The 13,736-nt window shown below is 35.1% G+C and overlaps 1 protein-coding gene across 1 annotated transcript; it reads left to right on the forward strand.

The window, feature by feature from the left end:
* The first annotated feature begins 248 nt into the window (after nucleotides 1-248).
* CSN2 (casein beta) lies at nucleotides 249-9,266 on the forward strand. Its single transcript, XM_030314494.1, has 7 exons — nucleotides 249-299; nucleotides 1,014-1,040; nucleotides 1,137-1,163; nucleotides 2,215-2,238; nucleotides 2,443-2,487; nucleotides 3,791-4,318; nucleotides 8,970-9,266. The coding sequence occupies exons 1-7, from the start codon at nucleotides 249-251 to the stop codon at nucleotides 9,264-9,266; spliced, it is 999 nt and encodes a 332-aa protein (XP_030170354.1).
* The last annotated feature ends 4,470 nt before the right edge of the window (nucleotides 9,267-13,736 follow it).

Here is a 13,736-nt window from a genome sequence, read left to right on the forward strand (position 1 = left end):
TGGGGTGATACCTGAGAAAATCTGAACAGTTAGCCATGAAGTATAAAAATAATATGTAAGAGTAAGGAGCCATGGGAGATTTTGACCTTGATAAAGTTTTTATTAGTATTTTTCCCTAAAATGCAGATATTTTTATTACATATTATCTTTAGTTTCATTAACAGAAAAGTAACCCTAGCTAAATAAGAAAGTAGATTGACCAATCTATTACCATTCCTTCATTTCCCCATTGACAGGACTTGATAACCATGAAGGTCCTCATCCTCGCCTGCCTGGTGGCTCTTGCTCTTGCAAGAGAGGTAAGAAAGTGTCTAAATAATTAAGATTGCAATGGACTATCTGCCTATGTGTAGAGAATAACATCAACAACATTTTTAAAATACAAATAAAGCAGAATTCCAACAGATTTGTTTTGACATTCACCCAGTATTTCAGCAGTGTGCAGTAGGGGCACAATTCTGGGCCAAATGCTTTCTTTATCACTGTGCCACCGCTTCCTTAGGGAAAAGCAAGTGAACTTATTAGCAAAGAGACAAAATGAAAAGAACCAGATATAAAAATGACAATAATAATATTGCACAAATATGATGGCGTGCATGTACAACCTAGATAAATATATCTTATTCCAGTGATAAAATACGTGTAGCTCTTATCTTAGGGCACTGGGTCCACTTCTACCTGTATCTATCCAAAGACAATGATAGGATGGACTATCAGGCAATAATCATAATCGTAAATGTATTTGTAATTATAATAAAGTGTTTAAAACAAATGAAAATAACTTTTTTCTGTTGCCCATCAAAAACTGTTGATTCATGTAAAAAAAAATATGTTAACAAAGTTACTAAACATAAAAGACAAAAACAATGGCCTTCTAAGTCTCTCAATATAGCATTTTTTATTTCTCAAATTTGTGAAATAGCTGCATAAAGAAGATAAAAATTAGATAGGAAAAATGTTTAGCGATGAGTTACATATGGAAACCAAAGTAGTGTTTTATTTTTCCTTTACAGAAGGAAGAACTCACTGTATCCACTGAGGTAAGATATTTTTATTCAGAAAAAAATTTCCAACCATAAATTATTAACATTCTGCAATAGTTATTGATTGTTTTATTTTTTGCTTTTCCTTTACAGACTGTGGAAAGTCTTTCAAGCAGTGAGGTAAGACAATGTTTTCAGAGGCAATTTCCCAGTCTTGGAACAGTAAAATGCTGTGTTATCTTTCTATTTGGTACATTAGGACAGTTAGGTTAATAATGCAGCTATGTTCTGACATAAGTTTTGAAGTAAATTTCCATTGTAAATGTTTATGGACAGAATAAACATCTGGAAAATTCAGTATCCTACTAGCACTTTCTAAGTTGGCTGACTACTTGAAATTATGTCATTGTGACCCCCTCTTTTTTTTTCAATGAACTGTACAGGTTTTTTTTTCTGTCTTGAGCTCTTTTTACACTGACCTGATTCACTGTTCTGATATTTATTGAGCGCCTTATTCACTGTTCTGATATTTATTGATATTTGTTGACTAGGAGCTGTGGTCCAAATTGAAAACAGGGATGTCCATAAAAAAGAGCTTGCAACATAGTGTGTGAGCAGACATGCAAATGGACATATTTTGTAATGCAATAGTCACTATATTAAGTAAAAGGCAGTGACAGGTAGTGTAGTCCTAAATCTGCGTGGAGAGTCAGGTAGGTATTTACCCTGATGTGTCATTACCTATTAGTTAGATAGTATACGTGGTCTCTCTACAAGGTTAACGGACCCCTTAAGGGGGGATATTTATTTCTTATGATCAATTTGAAGTGTAAACATAATAAGTCAACTAAGAATGATTAAAACAATTAAAAGATAAAATTCATATTATCAATGAATCTGATTCTTTTAGACTCAGATAGAGTGACAGAGATCATTTGTTGTCCTAGGAAGGGAGTGTGGTGATAGAGAGAAATTAGCATCTATTAAATACCTCTTTTTGCACTATGTTCACTAATTTTCTTTTCTTATTTAACTGCATTCATACGTCTTTTATACAACAAGCTTATGCAGAACAGCAAAACATACAAGTTTCAGCAATTATCCTGAGTTTTTACTACTATCAAACAAGGTGTACATGTTAACCTATTACATGTTATCATTTTCTGATTTGTATTGACAAATAAGAAGCATTCATGAAACTAAACCTAATTTTATTTTTATCTTTCTGAAGGAATCTATTACACACATCAACAAGGTAACACCTTCATATTTAAGTGTACTTATTTTCAAAATTTCCTACATTTAATTTTTATAGGTGGTAACATTTCTTTATTTTTTTTTTTTTTAGTTTTAGTCTTTTTTTTTTATATGAAATTTATTGACAAATTGGTTTCCATACAACACCCAGTGCTCATCCCAATAGGTGGTAACATTTCTTTATATGTGATTTGGTTTCTAGCAGAAACTTGAGAATCTTAAACGTGAGGAGCAGCAGCAGAGACAGGTAATTTTTTTGTGATAAGTATATTTCTAAAGTTATTATGGAATCTAATACACACAAAATATGTATGTGTTCACTCTAAAGACTGATAATAAAATAAATGCCAATGAGGAAGTTAAATTCCGACAGTCAATATATTTTTAAGACATAAATGGCTTTTTTCAAACTCAGAGTTAATATGCAGAGTATAGAATCAAAACCTAAGGGTAATTATTGATTTACTCATATTTTCAAGTGGGGAACTAGGTTCCCCTTAGTCTCAAGATGGATATTCGGATGAAAGAGAACAAGAAGGCAATATGACACATTTATTAGTTGTATACCCTTGGCCTCAAGTTTCTCTGTACTTAATTTTCTTATTTGTAAACCAAGAACATTCATAACCCCACAGTTTTGATGAGCTGACACACAGTGAATATTCAGTGATTTTATATAACATTTTGTATGTTTTATATTAACATTTATGAATGGTGAAGTTCTTCAAAGAATTTCCATTACACAGATGAAAGGAGTGAGGTACAGAACAATTGAGTACACAATTATCTGACAATATCACACAGTTATTAAGTAGTAGAGCTTGCTTAAAATTAAAGATTTTCTTAGACAACATAAAATTCTTCATTTAATTAAATTACATATGGTAACATATTTGGTAACATATTTATCTAATAATAATATTTCATCTTCTCTATTTTATCAGTGAAGTTGTATTGTTTGGAACTTACACCAAATATTTTTAAATCGGAATGAATTCACAAATTGATGCCTCTTGAAAGTCTCAAAATAACTACCTTCTACCAAGGGAAGTAGTGCTAGAAGGTGACTAGTGTAAGAAACTCCTTGAATTAAGCCATAAATTAAGATTTCATTTTCATTAAAACAACAACAGCAAATAAACGTTGGAGTTATCCCTCTAAGTCTTTTAAATAGATCTTTCATATGTGAAAACAATTTGCTGTATTTTGAACACATTATGTTGAAAAGTCCATACTTATGAAGACCAAAGTGGATAGCTATCTAGGCAATTCAGAAAAAGGTGAAACAGGTCTTGAAATCTCCAAAACTTGATTTCAGTTTGATCTGTGGATTCACCTATGAAAGGGAGTAAATGAGAAATACCTCAATGAGCGTTTTACTCAGTAGTCTTCACCTGACTGAAAATAATTTCTTAACCAAGATCAGTAAAAGATTTTCTTTCTCTTTTCACTCAGTTATGAGTGTTCAAAAGACAGGAGGTTAATTCATCATAAATGACAGTTATAGCTGAATCATGGACTCAAACAAAGATTCTTTTCCTTCTTTCCAGGAGGAACGCCAGAATAAAATCCACCCCGTTTTCCAGCCACAGCCTCTAGTCTATCCTTATGCTGAGCCCATTCCTTACCCTGTTCTTCCACAGAACATCCTTCCCCTTGCTCAGCCTGCTATGGTGCTGCCTTTCCTTCAGCCTGAAATAATGGAAATCCCCAAAGTTAAGGAGACCATCTTTCCCAGACGCAAAGTGATGCCCATTCTGAAATCTCCAGCAGTGCCCTCTTTGGACAGCCAAATCGTGAATCTCCCTGATCTTGAAAGTCTGCACTTGCCTCTGCCTCTGCCTCTGCCTCTGTCTCTACTCCAGCCCCTGATGCACCAGATCCCCCAGCCTCTTCCTCAGACTACCATGCTTCCTCCTCAGCCACTGCTGTCCATCCCACAGCCCAAAGTCATGCCTTTTCCCCAGCAAATTGTGCCCTACCTCCAGAGAGACATGCCCGTGCAAACCCTACTGCTGTACCAGGATGCCACCCGTGAGGCCCAACCTGTGACTGCCCCAGCTTACAATCCCGTTATTGTAAGTCCAAACTTAATAATTCTGCTGTCTCACTTATGACCTGAATATGGTGATAGAGGAAATGAGAGCTCTACAATGAAAGAATAAATGAATAATGAATAGATCTAAACTGCACATTGTTTAGATCAATGATTCTCAACCCTAGCAACACAATAGTACTATCTGTAGGACTGTTTCTTTCCAAAATCCCAATGTCTAGGCCTACCCACAGAGATTCTGATATAATTGTTCTGATCTTCGATGTAGAAGATACCATCGGGAACAAATTATTTTGGAGATTCTGATTTAATCGATCTGTTGAGAATTTAGGTAGAGGATTAAGGTTTATTAAAGCTGGAATTAAATCTGATAATCTGATTGGGCTTGGAATAAAAAAGGCTTATTATTTTCTACAATTTTGAAGTTTTCCTTGTGCACATCTATTCTGCAGGTGCAGAATTTTTTCACATCTTGTTTTGATATATGTACATATGAGGGTAAACAATTGAGATGCTTATTTTATCACTCAGAATTCTTAGGAAAAGAATCTGTTTCTTTGCATAAATGTGAATTTTTTATTTAATTATTTTGCTTTCTTTATTTTTTTTTTTTTTAAATTTTTAAGGTCTAAGAGAATTTCAAAGTTAATGTCCCCTCCTTACTTTTGGTAAGTTTTGGGAGTTTGCAGATTAGACTAATTATTTTCATTAATATCTTTTTATATTTCATTCTACTTTATAAGTCCAAGATAGTGACAAACTTTATCAATATGCCTACTTATTTATTAATGATAAAAGCATCATGGATGTCTCAATGGTTGATCATTATCTACTGACTTGAAATTTTGTATCTTTTTTATTTCAAAGAATTTAAAAGTTTCATTATGTGCTATAGACAGATTTGACTGGTTTGTGTTCAAGTGCCTATATTCTGATGCTTGGTTATCAACATTTTTATAAAAACTGAAAACAATTTCTTCTACTTTTATGTGAATATATTTGAGATTTTTTTAAAGATCTCTTTCATTCTCATTTCTAACTTAAGCGTTGTAACTTCAATTGTTTTATCTCACTTAAAATTTACATATCATCCTTTAATTCATGAATCAAAATAAAATGAATTTTTCCAGGTGTGAGGTTTAAAAAAGGGAGAGAATATAGCTCTGGGATTCTTAAAATATGAATATTTCTGCGATCATGGTAGACTAGTCTAGTCTAGTCTAAGTATCAGTGAGCTGATATTTAATCATATCAGAATTTTATATGCCTCCTCGGTAGGCCTCAATATTTTGCATTTGTAACAAAATTTGTCTTACAAATTAATCACACCAAAATTACAAATGAGGAGGGATGAATAGTTATGTCATATAACATAACTAGTTCTATATTTGCTTTATATTCTACAGAATTGACTGCAACTGGAAATGTGACATCCTTTCAATCTTTACATCGTTACCAAAAGTGAATAATTTTGAATCTACATGGAAAAAATGAAAATTTATTCTTTTATTTATTTATGTATTATATGTTATTCATCTTAATTTGAATTTGCTCATAAACTCTACATTTTCCAAATTTTAATTCACTAATACCATAGAAGTTTAATTTTGAGTTGGAAATACCATAAGTATGTGAAAAATATGTGTAAAAATAGTTTCTGGAATTGTGCTTGTTATTTGAGACTCTATTTCCTAACCAGTCATTTCAATAAATTAATCCTTTAGGCATATTTAAGTTTTCCTGTCTTTATTATAATTTTTCAAGCCTTAATTGCCCTTAAGATTGTTATTAATTTAAGATTTTGGTGTTAAGAGGCAAGTGGGTGGCTCAGTTGGTTAAGTGTCAGACTTGATTTCAGCTCAGGTCATGATCTCATGGTTTGTGAAATTGAGCCCCCTGTCAGGCTCTGCCCTGACAGTGGAGTCAATTTGGGATTCTCTCTCTCTCTCTCTCTCTCTCTCTCTCTGCTCCTTTCCTGCTCATGAGCACACATGCCCTCTCTCTCTTTCTCTCAAAACAAAATAAAACAGAACAAAACAAGGATTATTGGTGTTAAAAATAGCCATGGGAAAATTGAAATGAATAGAATGCTTTGAGTTGAATGGTAAAGAATATCAAAAAGTGGAGAAAAGGATAGGGTGATCATACCCTATTTTGGTTCTGGAAAGTCTTGGTTTACACCTAGTGTCCCAGTTAAACTAGTACACCTGTGACTTTCACTATCTAAAGTAACCAACATCGAATGTTAAATTTTATAGTCACTCTAAGCAAAAAAAACACTTCAAATGAGAAAGCTGATTCACAGCTCTGCTGTTAATGGTAGCTAAGTGGGGCTGTGAAAGTTAGTCCTTCAGAGCTTCAATTTCCACATCTGTAAAATAGGCAACTCAAAGGTTTTTAATGAAGTTTTAATCTGATCAGTGTACTGCACTGTTACAGGATAATTGTTCTGTATGGTTCCACATTACTGACTTCATTTACACCAGAGAAGCAAGAGCCAGTATCACAGTCAGAATGAGCTGGGTTACATGGTTTGGGCCAGTAATGCCCAAGAAAGTAAGACTTATATGAAGGTCTGATATCCACTTTCTCTGATTGCAGAGTAATTGTTTCATTGCAATGAATTTTTCCTTTACCAACAACTACACTTGTATGCTCAATTCCATCCCCTTTAGTTTACCCAGTGACTCATTAGCAATTGTTTTCCTTACCTAAGGATCAAATGTAAGTCAAACTTATGCTATATCTTTCATTTTTAAAGAAAATTCCATCTTGTAACAATATACCTCCAAACTCCTCTCAGTTCTTTAGACTACTCTGTGACAATTATGATAGCAGAACTATCCATACTGAATACGTTATGGTCTCATTAACCTGCCCCCGTCAAGGTTTTGTCCCTCTAGAAATCACTTTTTTCCTAGGTTGCCAACAGCTTTCTTCTTGCTACTCTTGTGTTCATTTTACCCAACCTCGCAGAGCTGTTTAGTAGAGTTGATCATTGCTTTTTTTTTAAATATCATACTTCTCTTCATTTGAAATCTTAAACTCATCAAACCCTTGCTTTCTTTCTTAACTCACTAGCCTTTATTTATTTATTTATTTTTTTGTAGTCTCCTTTCCGGCATTTCTTTTTCCAAACTTTAAGGGTTGGAGTACCCTAAGGGTTAGGCCTAGTCTGGCTGATAGTGTTTAGTTCCATGGCTTTAAGTCCATCCATAGGTTGAAATCTTCTAAATGTACATCTTCAAAAGCATTGTTTGCTGAGCTCCAAATTCATGCACTCAACTTGCCTTTTTGGTCTCCACACCTAATTATATAATTAATATCTCAAATCTGGCATGGACAAGCATAACTCTTCATCTGGATCCAGTCTCTGACTTGCTCAAATTTCACTGGGCATATTTCAGTAAGAGAAAAAAAGTGATACACTAGTACAAAGGAAACAGACTTACTTGAATAAGCACTTCACCAAAAGAAGGTTTCTTAATAGCCAATAAACATATTAATAGGTACTCAAAATCACCAGTTCTCAGGAAAATACAAATTAAAAGCTACCATGCAATATCACAATACAGCCACCAGAATGATTAAAATGAAAAAAGAAATTTGGCCATATCTAGTGTTGGCAAAAAACAAACTATAGGAATGCTAAGCAATGTTGATGTAAATGTAAACTGGCATGAGCATCTTGGAAACCTGTGTCAGTCTTTGTCAAAGATAAACATCTTTATATCTTATGACTAGAGATTTTATTCTTAAGTATATACCCAACAGAAATACATATATATGTATATGTATATGTACATGTATATGTATATACATATATATACACATATATGTGTGTGTGTGTGTATTTACACTAAAAATGCATATATATACATATGCACTAAAAATATGTACCCAATGTTCCTAGCACCTTGTTCTTAATATCCAAAATTCAAATCAACACTAATGGGAATCAACACTATTTTGTATAAATTGTGATATACAAAGAACGGAACATTGCAATTAACATGAATGAACTACTACTACATGGCACAACATGAATGAATTTTATATAAGGAAGACTGGATGATAGTAGATAGACACCCCATAAGTATTATATATTAGAATCTACAAAATATTGATTTCTAGTGCAACAAGTTAGGATAGTAGTTATCTGAGGGGAGGCAGAACTTGATAGGGAACATTAAGTGGTGCTCTCAGATGCTTAGTGATATTCTTTTCCTTAATCTGGATGTTGAGTTCTTTGTGACAATACATTTTGATGTGTGTGCTTTTCTATATGGCTGTTTGTTGCTTTAAAAATTTAAATGTATATTAAATGTAAAATCATGTATTTCTTTATTAGTGTCTTGCCTACCTTCTTTTTCCCTAAAAGTGGGGATTTCTCTGGTGCAGAATCACCTCTTTGCCTCTGGACTTAAATACCATTTCATTCTATGGCAATAGACCTGGTTTCCTCCAAAGCTATGGAGTGGCTGCATAATGATACTGTAAAATGTGTTTTAGACCCTACTGTGGTGAAATTTGAAAAATGGAATGCAGGAGATGGGAGAGAACTTGCAGATTAATTCCTGTTTTTTTTCCCTCTGTATATTATTCAGTGGTGTGGTTCTTTGCAGCCTCTGTTAATTACATAATAATCATGTGAAGTTTTTTATTGCTGAAAGGATTTAGAGGACTCAGTTTCCACTGTAATAAAAACAGATTTATTACAGGGAAAAACAGAAGACAGCAACACAGGGAAAGGATGTGCAGTGAAAAAGTGCCAAGATCTGGGGAGCAACTTATTTGTCCTTCCACTGCTTGATACAGGATATGCTTTATCTCCAGATCTTAAACCACTAATGGAGGCTGTGCAAAGCATCTCAGTACCAGGAAGCTCAAAACCACTTGTCGTGAGGGTCTTTTACAAAAAACTTGTCCTGCAGGCACATTTTGGCTACATGACTAGTCATACCTGTTGAAAACCAGCCCCATTTTACTCCCCAACTCCTAGATTCCACTGAAACCTGGTGTAAACCATATGCAATTATTATTAAACAATCCTGACAGGCTGATGTATCCTGCCCAAAGCAACTCACAGACATATTTCTATGGTATCATTTGCCTTTCGTTATTAAATACCATAGTGTTGGCCAACAGTCAGTGACTCTAGAGATAAGCATACAGTCATCCAGACCAACTGGGATTAATCAGTGTTATACACAGTATTTCTGGAGAAAACTTTTGTGCTGATGAAGCATACCTGCTGAATAGCCTTCAACTTGTAGTGAAGTGGTGCTTGAATTGCTTTGCATCTTTATTCACATCCATTTACTTAAGGTGCATATATTTACATAATGTATAATTGCTTCCAAGCAAACTCTTCTTATAAGAAAAGGCAAACTTGGTCACAGACATACACAGAGGAAATATAGCTGTGTGAAGATGAACACAGAAATTGGGGTTAAATAGTTACAAGATGCAGCCACAAGTTAAGGAATGCCAAGGATTGCCAACAGCCACCAGAAGCTGGAAAGAGACAAGGAAGGATCTCCAGGGCCTTCAGAGGAAGCATGGCCATACCAACACGCATTGATTTCAGACCTCTAGACTCCAGACTAGGAGAGGATAAGTTTCTGCTATTTTAAGGCACCTAGTTTGTGTTCCATTGTTATATAGCAGGAAACTAATATAATGAGGCATACAGATTTTGGTTACTGCTGTTCAGAAATTATTTGAAAAGCTTTGACAGAATTATTTCAAAAATGGAGAACCGAAAAATTTCTGCATTACTGAAATTATGGAAAGCAAAGTTTGCAAATGGGAAGACATTGGAATCGAGCCCCCCCCAGGGAAGAAAAAAGTTTTTAAACGATGAAAGCCCGAAGAATGTTCGAGACTTAATTCTCAACTTCTACAATTGCAATTTGGTGTATCTTAGTGTGTAGGAAGAAGATTTTAGTGAAAAAAAAAGTGAGCATAGGGGTGTCTTGGTGTCTCAGTCAGTTGAGCATCCAACTTTGGCTTAGGTCGTGATCTCATGGGCCCCACATCAGGCTTGCTGCTGTCACTGCGGAGCCCACTTTGGATCCTCCCTCCCCTTCTCTCTGCATTTCCCCTGCTCGCGCTCACTCAAAAGTAAATAAACATTAAAAAAAAGTGAGGATATATTCCAAGCCAGGAATGTCATAACACCCAAAGGGAGAGGTCCTTGTTCCAAGCAGAGCCAATTAACATTCTTCTGCTGATGTGTGAATACTCAGGGAAGCTACAGTGTAGTCATTTCCAGATGTAGGACCTGAACAACCATGAAGCTCTGAGATGTGAGCAAACCGTCTTTTTTGTCTCCTGCAAACTAAATCAGTCCAAAGAAGAGTGAAAGTGAAGGATGAACAAAATGGTGAGTGACCACCTTCAAGTTCCTAAATACAACTATACTTCCCTCTTGGAATTTTTAGTTACGTGAGCTAATAAATTCCTTTTTTTTTCATTAATTTGAGGTAATGTTTACCTATGTCACTGGCACCATGATATTCCTGACCAAACAGAACAAAATTCCTGTATGTCATGGTTCTATGATAGTGGGTCTTTTATAGTTCAGGTCTTCATAACAAAATACCATATACTGAATGGCTTAAAAAATAAAAAAAAAAATTGCTCACAGTTCTGGAGGCTGGGAGTTCAAGTTCAAGGTGCTAGCAGATCCTGAATCTGGTGAAGGATGTCTTTCTGGCTTGCAGATAGCCACCTTCTTGCCATATCCTCATATGGCAGAGAGAGAGATAGCTCATCTCTCTCACATCTTTTCTTATAAGGGCATTAGTCTCACTCATGAAGTTTCCACCCTCATGACCCAGTTGCCTCCAAAGACCCCTCCTCCAACTACCATCACATTGGAGATTAGGGTTTCAACATATGGATTTAGGGTAAACACAAACATTCAGTCTATAGTAATTAAAATAACACAAATTCACAAGCTTGTAGGTCTCATGTGAAATTTAGGAAAGTGAAATACCAATTATTAGGAAAAAATGAAATGTACTGGGAGATATGAAAGATTTAGACCCCTAACTCCTAAATGATCCTGAAGATCTCACTGTGTTTCTTTTTCATGATAAAATCATGATTTCTTTGTTTACCATAGCTGATGGTGGCCTTAATTTTCTGCTTCTCACTGTTGCTTCATCCTTCATATGGCCTGTCAGTAAGAATAAAAAAAACTTAGCAAGTTCTTTCCTTAATGTGGTCAACAAAGAAAAGGGGACCGTGTGTTTTGCATTTAAAAAAACTAAGGGAGCTTAGGTGTCTCAGTTGGTTGAACATCCAACTCTGAGGTTTTGGCTCAGGTTATGATCCCAGGGTCATGGGATCAAGACCCACATCAGGCTTCACACTGAACATGGAGTCTGCTTAAGATTTTCTCTTTCACTCTCTCTCTGACCCCCTCCCCAACTTGTGCTCTCTCTCTCTCTCTCTCCAAAAAGAAAAAGAAAAAAACTAGGCCATATTAAAAATCAGAAAATTTTACACAAAATTTATATCTCTAGTTTCTCTTATGAGTCTCAATATCTGGTCACACTTGATATATGCCTGTGTGACATATATCACACAATGGATTTGAAGGAGTGGCAAAAGAAGACATATACTCAGTTCACAATTAGCATCATTTTTCCCCTAACCTTTTTTTCTCACTTATTTGTGTTATCTGCAGTGTTCTAAAAGGTTTGGTAACCATGTTACAAAGGGAAACATTAAAAAAATATCTATAGATAGATATGCTTAATTCTAAGGACCTACCACTTACCCATTTCTACAGACAATGCATAGATGACTGTTTTTTAACCTTTTTCTTAAAGAATGGACTTTTATGGGGTGCCTGGGTGGCTCAGTTAGTTGAGTGTCTGACTTTTGATTTTGGCTCAGGTCGTGATCTCACAGTTGTGGGATCAAGTCCCACGTTGGGCTCAGCACTGAGACTGGAGTCCACTTAAGATTCTCTCTCCCTATCTCTCTGCCCTCTGCCCCTCTCCTCCGCTTGTGTGTGCTCTCTCTTTCTAAAATAAATTTAAAATAATAAAGAAAGAATGGACTTTCATAAGTTTTTTTTCCCTAACTATAGTGGACCGAGCATTCTATTAGGAGCCTCACAGTAATTAAAATTGGATTTCTGACCTTAAGGTAGATGAAAGGAGCCCAGTCACAAAACAAAGTGATAGTAGGTAAATTCCTGAAGCAAGGAGATAATTAACATTTTTAGAGATTTAGTCAGGAAGTGGTGGTGGTGATAATTATTGTATGAAAAATGGTCAAACCAGAAGTGATGGCTGTGTGAAGCTAATCAATATATCCCTAGGAAAAATTTAATAGCAATTTCATCAGGGTTATTTTTGATATATAAATATAAAAATTTTGGTGAACAGAATATGTCTGGTAAACAGATTTTTGGATAAGCTACCAACAGAAAGTGATGATCCACCCCAATTTCTGAATAAGAATTAACATGGATCTGTAACACTTGAAGTAAGAAAAGTCAAAGTTCTGTAGGGACTTTACTATAATATCATATTTCCAATCCTAGTCCTTGTCTTTGATCTATGAGTTTTGGGCACTTACATAAAAAAAGGGAAATAGTTGATCTTCTTCCAGACTCTGAGATCCATTCTGTGTCTTACCACTCATTGTTTACAATGGAGAATCTCCTGATGATCCGTGATTCATATTGAAATTTATTTGAGTCAAGTAATACTTGATGTTGCCCGCACAGTTTGTCTCCCTTCAAACCTAGTCCAAACCATTAATGGTAAGTCCTCTGCTCAGAGTGTATATTTAGAATAGATATACTTAGAAACTGGTTTAATCCCTATATTACCTCCCTGATGTATGGAGTAGTAAGGTAAAAAAAGTACTGAATAGAAACCATTCTAACTTCTTCTATAATAAAATAATGATTTTGCATCTCTGGGGAAATTGCAGCAACTATTAAAGAGTAAAAAATGTGGATGGGGCACCTGGGTGGCTCAGTTGGTTAAGCGTCTGACTTGATTTTGGCTCAGGTCATGATCTCATGGTTTGTGAGATGGAGTCCTGCATCTGGCTCTGCGCTGATGGTACAGAGCCTGTTTGGGATTTTCTCTCTCTCCCTCTCTCTCTGCCCCTGCCCCACTTGCTCTCTCTCTCTCTCTCTCTCTCTCAAAATAAATAGATGAACTTAAAAAAAAAAACTAAAAGATGTTAGGAGAGTGGATTGTTTCATTATTTGATTTCCCATTTGGCCTTTTCAATAGCTTCTTGGAAAGTAACAATGGATTATAGCAAATTTAATAAGATGGTGACAATTCATTTTTAAATTATTATTATTTTTTATTGAAGTACACAACATAGTGTATTTTATTCAGGTGTACAACATAGTGATTGGGCAACTTTATATGTTATGCTATGCTCACCGCAAGTAT

Source organism: Lynx canadensis, chromosome B1 (assembly GCF_007474595.2).
Source record: "Lynx canadensis isolate LIC74 chromosome B1, mLynCan4.pri.v2, whole genome shotgun sequence".
Taxonomy (NCBI): domain Eukaryota; kingdom Metazoa; phylum Chordata; class Mammalia; order Carnivora; family Felidae; genus Lynx; species Lynx canadensis.

Bases quoted from the DNA above. Each gene is read 5' to 3' on its own strand.
- CSN2 (XM_030314494.1), top strand. From the start codon at position 249: ATGAAGGTCCTCATCCTCGCCTGCCTGGTGGCTCTTGCTCTTGCAAGA. The intron at 1,164-2,214 runs GTAAGACAATGT...ATCTTTCTGAAG, and splicing joins AAAGTCTTTCAAGCAGTGAG to GAATCTATTACACACATCAA. The intron at 2,239-2,442 runs GTAACACCTTCA...TTTGGTTTCTAG, and splicing joins CTATTACACACATCAACAAG to CAGAAACTTGAGAATCTTAA.